At 31.4% G+C, this 14,418-nt stretch overlaps 3 protein-coding genes across 5 annotated transcripts; 1 reads left to right on the top strand and 2 right to left on the bottom strand.

Moving 5' to 3' along the window:
* Window positions 1-57: 57 nt before the first annotated feature.
* LOC130442723 (uncharacterized) lies at window positions 58-4,803 on the bottom strand. The gene is made up of 5 exons (XM_056777073.1): window positions 4,609-4,803; window positions 4,322-4,551; window positions 3,717-4,266; window positions 3,564-3,656; window positions 58-316 (listed from the first exon to the last, which is right to left on the bottom strand). The coding sequence occupies exons 1-5, from the start codon at window positions 4,664-4,666 to the stop codon at window positions 141-143; spliced, it is 1,107 nt and encodes a 368-aa protein (XP_056633051.1). The 5' UTR covers window positions 4,667-4,803; the 3' UTR covers window positions 58-140.
* LOC130442733 (sodium/bile acid cotransporter 7-like) lies at window positions 4,761-7,563 on the top strand. The gene is made up of 5 exons (XM_056777085.1): window positions 4,761-4,985; window positions 5,040-5,259; window positions 5,322-5,472; window positions 5,577-5,820; window positions 7,000-7,563. The coding sequence occupies exons 1-5, from the start codon at window positions 4,874-4,876 to the stop codon at window positions 7,287-7,289; spliced, it is 1,017 nt and encodes a 338-aa protein (XP_056633063.1). The 5' UTR covers window positions 4,761-4,873; the 3' UTR covers window positions 7,290-7,563.
* Window positions 7,353-14,335, bottom strand: LOC130442705 (uncharacterized). 3 transcript variants are annotated; one of them, XM_056777051.1, is made up of 8 exons: window positions 14,229-14,330; window positions 14,025-14,107; window positions 13,682-13,902; window positions 13,360-13,624; window positions 11,851-12,075; window positions 11,760-11,786; window positions 11,398-11,700; window positions 7,539-7,762 (listed from the first exon to the last, which is right to left on the bottom strand). In XM_056777051.1, exons 2-8 carry the CDS (start codon window positions 14,067-14,069, stop codon window positions 7,547-7,549), a joined length of 1,302 nt encoding a protein of 433 aa, XP_056633029.1. In that variant the 5' UTR covers window positions 14,070-14,107; window positions 14,229-14,330; the 3' UTR covers window positions 7,539-7,546. The 3 variants fall into 3 exon arrangements, with proteins under 3 accessions (XP_056633037.1, XP_056633029.1, XP_056633022.1); XM_056777059.1 differs by having other exon boundaries at window positions 7,353-7,762; window positions 14,025-14,335; XM_056777044.1 differs by lacking the exon at window positions 7,539-7,762 and adding an exon at window positions 10,952-11,311 and having other exon boundaries at window positions 14,025-14,325.
* Between the last annotated feature and the right edge of the window lie 83 nt (window positions 14,336-14,418).

Raw genomic sequence — 14,418 nt, 5'->3', positions numbered from 1 at the left:
CTTCAATTCCACATTTCAATTGAATTTTTATAACAGAAACTTGGTACTGAACAAAAATTTTCGAAAATGGAAAATGTAATTATTTTTTTTTCCTTACAAAATAAATTCATAATAATATTAGTAAATACATAAATAAATTTTTATTTTAATCTGGTTGCTAAGGAGCTCTTTACCATACCGGCATTTTTTTGCCTACTCATTTCGAGTCTTTTTAAGGCTTCTTGTCGTTTCCTTTCAATAATATCCTGTTGTCTTTTGGCCTCCATTTTAGCCAAAGCTTGCAACCGTTTTTTTTCGATTTCTTGTTGTAAACAGACTAAAAATCCATCAAAAATATCACTAGAAATACACAATTTCACAATAACCTACGAGGTAGTAAATTTCAGCTAAAATCTCTTTTTTTAATTAGCGAATTCAGTATTTAGGAACTAAAAAGATATATAAAAGAGATAACAAATCCAAATAAATAGGATTTTAGAATATTCCATATTTAAAAAGTACTTAAAATTGAAATTTTACAATAAATAACATCATTAAAATGAAAAAAAAAACAATAAAATGTTCTACAAATGGTTATCATATTTTTTTTTACGGGGAAAATGATTAACTAAGAAAAATACTTTAAAGCTATTCAAATTTTATAAAAAAATAGATAAACCTTTTAGTAGAACCAATAAGAGAATGAAATCAATATTTGCCGATACAATTCTCAATATTGATTTTTAAAATATTTTCCCAACGTGAAGTTATCCCATTTTTAAGGTTAGAATAAACGAACTACCGAAACTCAAAGTAGTTCAAATAACTTGCTCATAACTATCATATTATTAAACAAAAAAGAAGAAGATTTATGCCGTTGTGGTTATGGCTATAAATTTATTTTTTCGAAAAAATCAAATCAAAATCGATTTTGTTCAAATAACCATAACATACAAGGTATTTTCATGTAAACGTCTGAGCTAAGCACAATAGGGTTAATTTTTGTTGTGGGAAAATAAAATTTTCTTTTCGCTTGGTAGATATTCTTAAAGCAACGATGAGGCTTATTTTTCACTAGACTAAGATCAATCAAACTACCAATGGGCCCTGAAGCCATTCTTGGTGTAGGTTTTATATCTAAAGGTAAATTTAGTCTCTGAAGTCGATAACTTGGTTATCGAAACGCACGTCAGGCAGTGTAATTGTGAGTGTTGGTGTGAACAGTGTGATTCAATATGAATACCATTAACTCATTACTATGTAAAAGGACTGGTCAAAATTAGATAAACTGCATAATTCATCAATATTCTACTAAATAACAACGACATTTCATCCCAAATCTTTTTGTTTTATGAAAATTGGCAATTGTGAAAAATTGTAAAGCCAAATAAAAACATCCAACGAAAGAGGCATGAGACTGACACAGGTTTTAAAAAATAACAAGTATACTTGAAAAGTTCTCCATTAATACGAGATATTAGCAAAGATGATCATCACTATTTTCAAATATCGGGATCCAAACAATAGAAAACTTCATTTAGATTTGAATTTCTAGAGGGAAATGAATTATTTCAATAAACAACAGATTAGCATCATCAAATCAATCATGAAATTTTTGATCTTTAGAATTAAGTAAATATGCAACAAATTACTTGTTTGCTAGTTAAATTAGAAAAAATTAAATAGTTCAAATCAATTAGACATTGTAACATTAGAGAATATTGATCATAATAAATAAAAATAAAGTGGAATTATAAGGCTGAATACACACGGATCAACTCAAAAGAAACTCATTTCTGACCCAAATCACTAAACAGTTTGTAATGAGTAACAATCTTTGTTGACAACATAACAAATTTTTCACTTCAACAGGTCAGTAATTTGTAAAATTACTGCCTTCATTTAATTTATTTTTGTGTCTTGGAACTACATTTGTTATTTTTTATGTAAAAAGCAAGCACAAGAGTGTGACTCATTTTAGTGGTACCTGAGAATATTAATTTTGTTCTTCTGTAGGTTGTAGTGTTTGAGTTGTTGATTCCACAGGCTTGCATTTCTCCAAAAATAGAAGTCCCCATAAATTGAAGGTCTTGAGCGTCTGCAGGCGAACTTGGTGTTCATGAGGTAAGTCTGCCTGTTGAGTAGGTCTTGCTACTACTGCTCTAGGAGGGATTATATTGGACAGCTCGGAAAACCATCTACCATGGTAGTATATTGGTAAAACAGAGTCAGGTCAGCGACTTTCCTTCTATGCTCTAGGCTGTACAAATTTCTGGTAAACTCTGGAAATCATATAATTTGAATTGCTCTCTTCTGTAATGAGTCAAGTATTTTCATTTTAGATCCATAGCCTTATAATTTCTCTCCACTTCAGTCGGTCCCTTGTCCTCTGGTATCTTCCATGCAACTCGTTTCAAGAGTCTGTCTTGGTCCATTAATTCTAAGTGACCTTGTCTTTATAAACGCGCTGATTGGTAACTCACTGAAAAATATATAGATTTCATGGTTTGATCTTATTTCCCATACTAATTCTTTCTGCTTTCCTCCAAACATTCTTCTTAATATTTTTCTCTCCCAGATTTCCAATTTCTGTTTAGTTTTATTCGTCATATCCAGGTTTCACAGGCGTCTGTCAGGGTGGGTCTTAAAATTTTCTTATAAATTCAAACTTTCATAGATCTGGATATCTCTTTCAATGTTAATATTTTTATAAGGTTACCTGCACAGCTGGAACTTTTGGCAATTCTTAGTTTGATTTCCTTTTCTTCTTGGCATTTATTATCTTGTGGTATGCCCAAATACATGAAATTGTTTACTTCCCCAAATTCTATTAGCATCCCATCATGTTTATGTATTTTGAAATTGTTTTTTGTCTTGCTCCTACATTTATTCTTTATTTTCATTTGATTTGTCGTTATTGTAGTGTATGCCTATCTCTTCTTCTGCTGGTGTTATTAGTTGTTTTGTGGTTTCTTCAAGCTTTCTTCTGCTTCTTGCTATTAATGTCACATCATCAGCATAAGCTAAGCATTGATGACTTTTGTTAAATATCATGCCCTTTCTGTTGATACTGGTTCTTCTTATTATACCTTCCAAAGCTAGATTAAATAAAACCATGTTGATAGAGGGTCACTTGGTCTTAATCCTTGTTGTGTTTTGAAATGATCACTTTTCTTGTTATTCATTTTTACTGTATTGGTTGTGTCCTCTAATGTAAGCTTAATTAGTTGAATTAGTTTGTTTAGAATTTCTAATTCTCGTCATATTTGAATTAACTTTTTTCTGTTGACACTATCATAAGCTCTTTTGAAATCAACAAAAAGGATGTGTGTTGGTATCTCATATTCATAATTTGTAATTACCTTTTTTATAATAACAATTTGGTCGGATATTCCTCTGCCTTGTCTAAACCCTCCAATACAATTATTTGTTTATTTTTGAGTCAAGTTTCTATTATAATCGAGTCTGCTGTATGTGCAGAGACATGTCACTAATCTGTTGACAACCAGTTGGTCACTTTTGAGTTTAGTTTCTTTTCGGTTGCTCCATGTATATTGGGAGTAAAGAGACATAACTATACTTACTAAAATGTCTATCAAGTTTTCGTTTTGATTCTAGTTTTGCTAAAGCTTCCTTCCTCTTTTGTTCTATCTGTTGTTGAGTACATTTTCTTGAAACTGAAACAATAATGAGAAATCATTCATCAAGAAAGAAAATGTTTTTGAAGCTAACCTTACTTTGTGATATACTATTAGCTATTTCGAAACTTTGGGTTCTATGGAATTCTACTTTTCCTGAATTTGTCTGTATCTGCGTTGAGGTGTATATGTATTGTTCATTTTTGATACATTCTTCTTTAGGACTATCTCCAGTTAATTTATCAACGTCCACGCTTCTTAATAAATCGTCAAATGAATCGTTTGCTAGTGCTTTTTCTCTGGGACTGGTTTTTTTAAATTTTATTTGATTATTTCTTACAGGACTTTTGTGGTTGTTTTCTTGATCATCACTGGTTTTTAAATTACATTTATCATCCACTTTTTTATCACTAGTTTTTAAATTAGCCTTATCATCACTAGAATTTAACTGTTCTACAACTTGTTGACTAATAGCAAATAATTTCTCATTTATTTCATCATCCATTAACTCATCAAACTCTTCGTCATTTAATTCCTGATTAGGTGCATCTAATAATAATATGCCAGTTAATGATTTATATTCCGATTTTTTCACTGGGGAAGTTTTAGGATTTTCCTCACGGTCTGGTAGAGTTAATTCATTTAGTGACTATAAAAATTAAATATTATTAATTTTATTAACAATTCAATAAGACAACACATACCTGTAATTCTTTTCTCAATTTTTCATAATCTTGTACAGAGGGATGTTTCTTAATTGGTTTTTTAGAAGATTGCAACAACCGTTTTTGGCATTTTCTTGGGTGTTTTTTACCTTGTGGCGAGTTCCAATCCCACACCACATCTATACCATCACTGGATTCTTGTGTACAAGCTATTTGGAGTGGACTATTTTCATTGTCTATACCTGGTAGTACGTTTGGGGAGGGACTCCCTTAGGAGAAAATAAAAATTACATTTTTTCACAAAAAAATTTTTTATTTCTACTCACTTATCGATCTAATATTCGACCTATTATATGAATGTTGATCATATGATGTAGTTTCCATTTTAATAAAAATTTTAAAAAAGAAATGAAAACAAACCTAACTCTTACAAATGACAGTTGATGACATTCATCACATTTGTTTCTTCTTTTTATTCAGTATGAGATTTTATACCTACCAATACACATACAGAAACGGTCACGTCATATTTCATAACCTCAATTTTTAATTACAAAATGTAACAAATAATTTGTTCGAATTTTCGAAAACATGAAATACCGCACTACGCCTTATCGTTTTTTGCAAAAAAATTGGCTTCTGGTCGGTATTTTATGTTGTATTTTTACAGCTGCCATTTATCCCAAATTGGGATCCAAACAAGGTACAATCTTTCGTAATCTTGGCAGGACCGAATCTAACTGTAAACATGTTTAAGGACCTTTACGAACCGAATACACTGTAAAATATGGAGCTGTATTTATTATATTCCTCATAAGTGGATTATCTTTAAAAACTGATACTATATTCAAGACTATACAGCAATATAAACTACATTCCTTCATTCAATGTTTTACATTCCTCTTCGTACCTCTATTCGCAATTATATTTATTAAGTTTTTGTCTATATTCGGCGTACATCCATGGGTTCTTAAAGGGTAAATACTATTAAACAAATCAATTCAAATTAATCAATTTAACAATTATATCAATTTAATAGGATCATAACTGTGGCGAGTATGCCACCACCAGTTTCATCTGCTGTTATTTTAACCAGAGCTGCACAAGGCAACGAAACAGCTGCTATATTTAATTCTATATTAGGTAGTTTCTTGGGCATTGTAATTACACCTATTTTATTACTATTTCAAGTGAGTACATTTGAATTTTGAAGACTGAATTATTATTATTACTATAGTAATTTAGAGACTCTTTCGTATGGATATCACCAACCATTTTTACTTTTAAATTCCAGCTTGGGTCTACTACTGTGGTGCCTCTTTTAGATACAATATTCCAATTAACAACTTCCGTACTTTTACCTCTAATAATTGGTCAATATTTGAAGAGATACACTGATGTAAACATTCACAAATTGCCTTTAAGTACAATAAGTCAAAGTGCCCTGCTCTTTGTTATTTACACTACATTTTGTGATACTTTTCTAGTTCCAGAAACAGGACTTTCTGCTTTGGATGTCCTATTTACTGTATTTTCAGGTTTGTATATTATTTTTATCATAGAAAGTCTCTTTTTGTACAGAGATAAAACTATTGGATTCTTCAAATTTCTTCCATATCAGTGGCATGTCTTGCGTAGTAGCATTCTTAAAGTTATAATCAGCTCCTTATCTATCTATATATCTTGCAATGTTACTGGACTATCTAAACTTTGCATATCTCTTTCCAACAAATTTTTGTCAAGCATTATTGCTGATAAAAAAAAATTTTCCCCAGTTCTATCATGAATTGTGGTGCATATTCCCTTTCAACAACATCAGTATATGGATACCAGGGACTTACCAGGAAAAATGGGGCAAAATCAAATTTATGTGCGCTATGAGGACCAGCTATGTGTTACCTAATAAGTCAAGGCATTTTTAAAGGATTCCTAGACACACTGGAGTAGATGGAAACGAAATAGCTGACAGACTCGCTGTAGTAGTAGAGGCATACAAACCCTTCATAGGATCTGAACCTTTTTGTTGTATCGGTTACAGTAGAATTTAGAAAAAAATGGAAAAGAAGGTATTTGGGGGTAAAAACAACTACTGGGACAATTTACAGAGAACCAGAGAAGATCTGCTGAATGTATCCACCTAGGTAACAGCAACATTTTTCTTATTGGAGCAGTGACGTCTCAATGGACCTGTGACATGCTACGTTTAGAAGAGACTGCAATGTACAGATTCACTAAGAGTGTATGAAATAAAAGACAAAGATCAATGAAAATGAGGTAAAAGGCAATTTATGTGCACCAAGAGGGTTTAGCTATCTGTGAGTTGAGGTATTTTTAAAGGTCGTCTTCTGGCAGTAGTGAATCTTCGATAAAATCTGCTTTCTAAAATCAACCCCTAGACCTCTTTATGATTTTGTTGATGAATTATCTTGATTTTAGGTCTTTATCAATTAAAATTTCATTTAAAAGCATTTATTATTAATGTTTTGATAACTGAGACATTTGTTTCATTAATAAAATTGATTTGGGTATAATTATTGATGTAATTATTAATTATGAGCAAAATTGAATGCCCAGGTTATGCTAAACTTTGTATTGTCTTACAAGGGGGTCAAGAGATTTACCAGTGTGTGTCATATTAAAACTAAGACACTATCTGTATTGTTGAGATTATTGCAAATTTACATTCAACGATAGTAATGTTGATGTTTGATTTTTAGTTCTTCTGATGCAGCTGACTCTGATGTTAATCAGCTTCAATATATCCAGCAGATTTAGAAGATATTTCAGTCCTCAAGATATCATAGCCATAGTATTTTGTTCCACACACAAATCTCTCACTTTGGGTATACCAATTCTTCGTATAATGTTTCATGGTTATTCTCACTTGAGTCAGATAAGTTTACCACTTTTGGTCTACCACCCGACTCAAATAATATTGGGGGGGCTCGTAGTGCCTCAACTCAAAGATTGGACGCATATGCAAGGATCAAAACGACCACCAATTTAAATTTAATGATATCTTTGCTCCATTATTCAATATATTCAAATTATTAAAGAAAACATTTCATAATTTTTTTGATAGTTTTATTTTTGAAAATCATATTCATATGATACAGAGGTAATCACATAGTTACAATGTATTCGTTTGAAAATTGAACCGAACTATTTTCATTTATTTTTGTATACAGGGAAAACCAAATTTCTTAATATGATTACATTAAATATTTTCGTTTAATTTGTGAAAGTAATATAAGAGGCATTAAATTACGAGTATAAATCTGGTTTTCTTTCCCCGTGTCCTGTATCAATTTCTGGCCAAGGTTTTTTCTGTCTTCTGTAAAAGGGTTCGTGTAAATCGTGTTCTTGTCTGTAGGGCCTTTTACATTTTTCAGGTTTGGGACATTGTTTGCTAGGTTTTCTCCAATTAGGACACGGAGGTGGATGGCCTTTGTCGTGTTCTTTAGCTAATTCCATTCTGTTCTGTAAATAAATTCAACATTTGCTTTTTTAGATGGTAAAAACACTAAAAAAAATTTAAAGATTCAATTACAACAAAATAGTTCTTCAAATTTTTATTGAACCAATAAAAACAAACATAGTTGCTGCCTTTCGTCATCGGATCTTGCAGAACTTGAACTCTGAAAGAAAAAAAATTGCAATTAAAGTAATAACCTACCCATAATATCTTGTGTTTATAATTCTAGTTTTTCTACATTCGAATAGAACTATTGATTTTTTCTAAAGCTCATCTTGTTCCTCGTGGGCCACTTTCAAATTATTAGTGTCCCCCTACAATTACATTTCATCCATATCCCCAAAATTTGTCAAAAAATGTGTAGATCTAAAGATGGGAATTTGTGTCTAGTCGTCTCTTCAGGAACTTCTGGTGGTTCATTTGAACTACTTTAGGAATCACTGATCTAAAGATGGAAATTCATCTATAGACTCCTAGTTTGAGCCTTCAGGGACCTCCGACGAATCATTCTGACAACTCCAATCCAATATTGAATAAAAGCTTAAACCCTCTTCGAGTCACTCCTCTAGATCTATGGGGGTTCATTTGAACTACTTTAAGAATCACTCATCTAACAGTCATTGTATGAACAAAAAAATGGATTTTTTTCTAACTTTTAGTTACTAAATGAATTAATATACAAACTTTCAATTGACCAAAATGTTGAAAACAATTTATATACAGGGGCAGTCAAATATAAATGATTATTGATCAGTTATCGAATTAAGTCCGCAAAAATGATAAATACAGTATAAAATTTCTATTTTTAATTAGCGAAAAATATTCAATAACATTATAATATGACCATAGAAAAGTAATTTGTATTTTTCACATACAGGGAATGTCCAAAACGCAAATTTTATACGAAAAATCTTATTCTACTTACGGTTATTTTCAAATATTTTCATGATTAGGTGAATCTGGAACAAATACTTTCGGTTTGTCTCTCCTTCTTAGTGGCTCACGTCCGCAACAAGGATCTTTTGGTTTGTAGCGTGGCTAAAAACGGAACAAAATTCTACAGAGGTGGGATATAAACTTACTTATAAAATCTATACAAGTTACAAAATAACCATTCTTCGAAGGAAAGAACAACTTTCAACTCGAAGTAAACAAATTTATAAAAGATTAATTCGAGATGTCAGTGAATTTCTTCGAGAACTTGCATTTTTCATGAAATGTCACATTGCATTTATAAAAAAATGCAAGTTCCGTTCGTTTTGCAAGTTTATTGAAAAATTTCTGCACTTACCATCGAAAAAACAAATTATATATCGATTGATACACCCACTTTTCACTATACACTTAAGGAACTTACAAATTTTAAAAAATGCATCGTGACAAGTCCGAAATGGATTTATACGGGGTGATACAACAATTACGTGCCCTGGTAAGTATTAATATTATTATTTAGTGACTCAAATGGGTCCACATATTACACATGTCGAAATTATTGATAATTTTTTATAGTGTATACAAAAAAAACTATTAGGATCACATATAGTGCTAAAAAATAACAGGATAATCAACATATATGTATATGAGATATTGAAAAAAAACGGGATAAATTATAATAGAGTAAATGTAATTTGATTCTGATAAACTACACAGGTCAATTAGTCTAAAAATACCGGTGAACATGGTATTTTTGCTCGCCCTGTATTAGACTTAAAGAATAATAGAAAAATCAACGTCTAATAATTTTAAAAACTTCTAATATTTCGTTTCCTTTAAGACAATTTTCTTTTGTACAGGTTGTTAAGATACTATACAGAGATAGTATAGTATCTAGTTTAGTAGATATTAAATATCAAATTTTACGACTATTAGTTGTCAAATTTTTGCTTTTGCTGTTAAAAAAATACACTTCTGGTTAACAAATGGCGACACCAATCATGAAACAGCAGTTAAAATTTGAGCTTATTCTTTTGACCGGCAGATGACGTGACAGATTATTATATAAAATCTTAAAGGAAACAAAATTCTGAAATATCAAAACCCAAATTCTTTCTTGATTAAATGGATGAACTTTCCACTGACTGATAGACAACGACACGGGTCATTATTCAAAATATTTGAAAAAATCGAATGTTTGGACTATCAATGGCCAAAGGTAAGCTCTCGTTTTAAAGCATAAACTACTTCTACTAACTAGTAGATGTCGAAACGGAATATTATATGAAATAATATTAGTGATATGATTATCGTCGTTTGTAATGAATAAACCGTCTTCTATTGACTGACAGAAGGCGAAACAGATCAATTTATTAAATACAATAATAATATAACAAATTTTTGCAATATTAATGGCATATTTATGGCTCTTTCCGATAAATAAAACCATTTCGAATGATGGTCAAATATTCTAAAAAACTCAACCGTTCGGATTATCAATGGCCAGATGAAACTTTATTGAATTGAATAAATCTTCTACTAACTGGTAGATGGCGAAACAAATCAATATATAATATAAAATTATGAGTAAACAAATGATTGGATTATCAATGGCCAAATGAAGCTCATTTAAAGGAATAAATCTTCTACTGAATGATAGATAGCGAAACAAATCAATATATGAAATAAAATTACAAATAAACAAATGTTTGGACTATTAATGGTGTACCTAATGTTCTTTCCTATTAATACAACTATTTCTACTGACGACAGATGGCGAAACAGATCAATCTATGAAATAAAATTACGAAACAAATTTTTGGACTATAAATGGCGGATTTAATGTTCTTTCCAATGAATTTACTGCTACTATAGATTCACAGATGGCGTCACAGATTATTAAGGGTTAATAATAGTGCAAAACTATTAGATGGCGCTACTGCTTCTGAAGAAATTTGTAAAAAAACATTATGAAAAGCTACTATTGCAACGTTACGAGTGCAGTTTAGCAATACATTTTCAACATTTACGTACTATATAATATGTTTATAAATAAAATTAGGTTCCCGAATTGTTTGTTATTGTAGAAAATTATTGAACAAGACGGACACAATTGAGAGTTTAACCCCATAAGAGAGAGAGTTCTCCTTACTCCCACCTTTTATAGTTTCGATTATTAATGGCCGAATGCTTCCTCTAACTCATCGACAGATAACGACACAAAAAATATTAAAACATTTACCAATATTTGGACTATTGGTTGTCAACTTATTGGTGTTTTCAATGAGATATTGTATTTCTGTATAATTATCATCATCACCCGGTATAAACCGCATTTAAAATTATTTTCTCTTTCGTTTTTTCAGACTCACATCGATCTTCAAATCGGTATCGGGACATTTCGGTCGATAGCAATCGCCTCTTGTACACCTATCCTTTTTTTTACTACATTCGTAACTCACGTTAGACAGAGTCTCATTAATCGGACTTGCGCATTTCTTGTTACACGAGCCGTCGCAACCGTCCGGTACCATTTTACGTTTCTTCCTCCTACAGTTGGGTTTGTGACACTGTTTGTGCCTAATGCTTTCGTAGTCCATCTGTTTTTTGTCGAATGGCAACTGAAATTTCGTTAAAAATGAAGACGGCTCTTCCAACAACGCGATACGTCCAACAAAAATTATACGCTTCAAAATTTTCGACTTACCTTGAGACAGCAGCTGTTATCTGGCGTTATCCTGTCTTCATTGCAAATGTCTTCTTTCTTCGCCTGGATTGCTGCGGCGGGAGTTTGCTCTTCCACTGGGATAATTACGCTCCAATCTTCGGGTACGACGTTGTTCTTGTCGGCCCACATGCGGTAAACGTCCACCCATCGATCTTTCGCCTTTTTTTCTTTGTCGCACTTTTTCCTTTCAAACGGAGGTGGACACGGTCCTTTTTGCGGTTCCGGGCACGGTTCCGTCTTTTGGATTCTGTCACATTTACCCGGAGGACGTTTACAAGGTGGCTAAACGAAAAAAGAAAAAATAAGGTTATCGTAACACCCTATATATAAAAATAAATTACCTTTTTGGCGTCACAATTAATAGGTACCTGGAAAAAATGTCAACAAATTAGTATTTTCAAAAAAAAAAATTGAAAATAAGAAAAAACTAACCAAATTCTGTGTGATATTCAATAAAGGTACGTCGACGGTGGTTGGGAAACGATAGAAAGCTGCGCGGGTACCGGTGTGGTATCTTCTCTTGGGATATTTCAAATTGTCGACTCCACCGCACTTGCTCCAAGGACATTGCATACATTCCGATGGATCGTCCTCTAACCTCTCTGCGCATAATTCGCTGTAACTTGGATACGGCGCCAACTTCTTTTTACAACATGGCTACAAGTTGGAAAGTTTACGTTTACGTCTTAATACCATTTGCAGTAATACCTAACCTCATTTTTTCAAATTATCTACTATAAATATTTATAAGTTTTCGATGTAAGAAACTTAAAATCAACACGACTCATCAAGAAAAAAAAGTAATTATAAACTCCAAATAATTTATTCACTATTTTTAATCAATTTTATTGAAATTAAATCGGGACATTCTTATTATAACATCTGACAACAACGCGGCATGTTCACAACTATTTATTTAAGAAAATTCCAATGATTTTGTCAGAAATATAAAAAAAGTATGGCAACACCGGTTTGTACGAACGTGGAGGTCGACTTGGCGCGCGCGCCTTTACGCCTTTAATTAAATAATTAAAGTTATAGTACAGTCAAATTGTGTTTTATCTTTCAGGTAATTTATTTGATTCTAATTTTAATGTTATAATTAATTGAAATAGCAGAATTTAAATTCTGTTATTTACAGAGTGAGAAATTTAATCGATTTAAAAAGTAGTATTTACAACAAATTTTGATTCACTGGATAAAAAAAATATTTTGAAATCATTCAAATCTGAATAATTATAATTATAATAGGGCATCAGTTGAGCTAATATTTTCGGCTCCAAATAATAATTTTGAACATTCTTGCAAATAAAAGTACTTAATTTCAAATTTAGGAAAAATAATTGATAAGAAAAATAATTATCAATAATAAAATTGGCAACACCTAATATATAATTAGGCCTTCCAAACCTCGTGGTTCGATGAGACAAACAATTGCAAGGTGTGCATCGATATTGTGGATTTTTTTGTGTTTATTTGACGTATTTTATAAGGGTAGATTAGCTTTGGGAACATCCGAATGTACTCCTTTTTAGCATCGCGACTATACCTCGTATAATGGCCGAACTTATAATCTTCTCGACTCTCAACAATATCCTTATGGTGTCACTGAAGGTTGGTGGACCCATATTGATGGATGCGTCAGGCTATGAGGATAGATTACTTTTGAAAATGCCTTTTCAATCACCTCTTCACGAATATAGCCTTTTTGGAAACCAACCGTCACGTGATTATAACTTATTGTGATATGTCTTCACGACTATACCCTGTATTCAATACAAATAAAATTCAGCTCGCCACGTCACATCAACACATTAAATTCGAGGATGACTGTGTACTAATCTAATCTACTGAGATAATAAAAAACTTAAATGTAAATCCCTCATTTAAAAATTTCAATTAAAAGCTAATATATTTACATAAAATTGTATTTATACTTACATCAGTATACGGTTTTGCACAATCCAAATTATCAGCCTGAGGGGGACAATTATGTAGTTGCCATTTGGGACAAGCTTTGCAACTTTTTTTGGGAGGAGGACAATTTTCTGCATCCATCTGATTTCCCCATTTTTTATTGGAATAATGTCTAGTGGAAGACTGCAACGTGGAGAAATGTCGAGCTTGTGCCGTTAGCCCGTCAGTTTGAACTAAATTGCTGAAGAGGTAATCTGACAACTTTTTTCTTGGAAATACATCGTTGGTACTATAAAAAAAATTGTTTATACAACATCATCTAAATTATTCCTGAAAATTTACTTACTTAGTTTGTTGAAATGACGGTTTTTTAATTTCGATTATCTTTTGATATGTAGAGAACGCCGGCAACAGCGCAGGCTGCAAATTACTGTTGACAAAGTCTTTTTCTAACAGATTTTTAGTTAATTTCAATAAAGTTACTTTTTTCTTAATTACATTTTGTGTAAATGTTCTAGTTACATTGGAGAAAATGGGTGATACTATTTTTGAATTGTATCGGTAATGCTAAAAATAATTGAATACATAAATAAAAAATAATAATTACGATATTATCCACTATTTATAGAAAAATTAATAGGAAACGTTTACAATTATCTAATAATTAAATAATATAATTGGATACTTACTTTGAATAGAATCTCACGGAAAATTTTGTCGGATCTTGCAGCCATTCTGGCTTTGATGTTTGATGAATAGAATTTCAAATGTTCTAAACAATAAATTTGTACATAGTTACGTAGCTATAACGATCTTCAAAATTAATATATCAGCCAACCACATTGCTGTTTCATATATTCAAACGTATATTTCCGTAATTACTCAACACATACCTTTTAAATAGTGCCATTTAATATATAATGAACAAAATCATATTATTTATTGTAATATTTAATCATTATAAATGGCGGGAAACTCTTTCGCAAGCACATTTCTCATCAAGATAATAGACAAAATAATAGTATAGAGTGTATTATTCTGAATGGAACAAAATATTCTGGTTTACGGAGCTGTCAAACGAAC

This window comes from Diorhabda sublineata, chromosome 1 (assembly GCF_026230105.1).
Source record: "Diorhabda sublineata isolate icDioSubl1.1 chromosome 1, icDioSubl1.1, whole genome shotgun sequence".
In the NCBI taxonomy this organism is placed as follows: domain Eukaryota; kingdom Metazoa; phylum Arthropoda; class Insecta; order Coleoptera; family Chrysomelidae; genus Diorhabda; species Diorhabda sublineata.
Note: the sequence above shows the minus strand (reverse complement) of the source record. Positions and strands in the feature narration are given on the sequence as shown.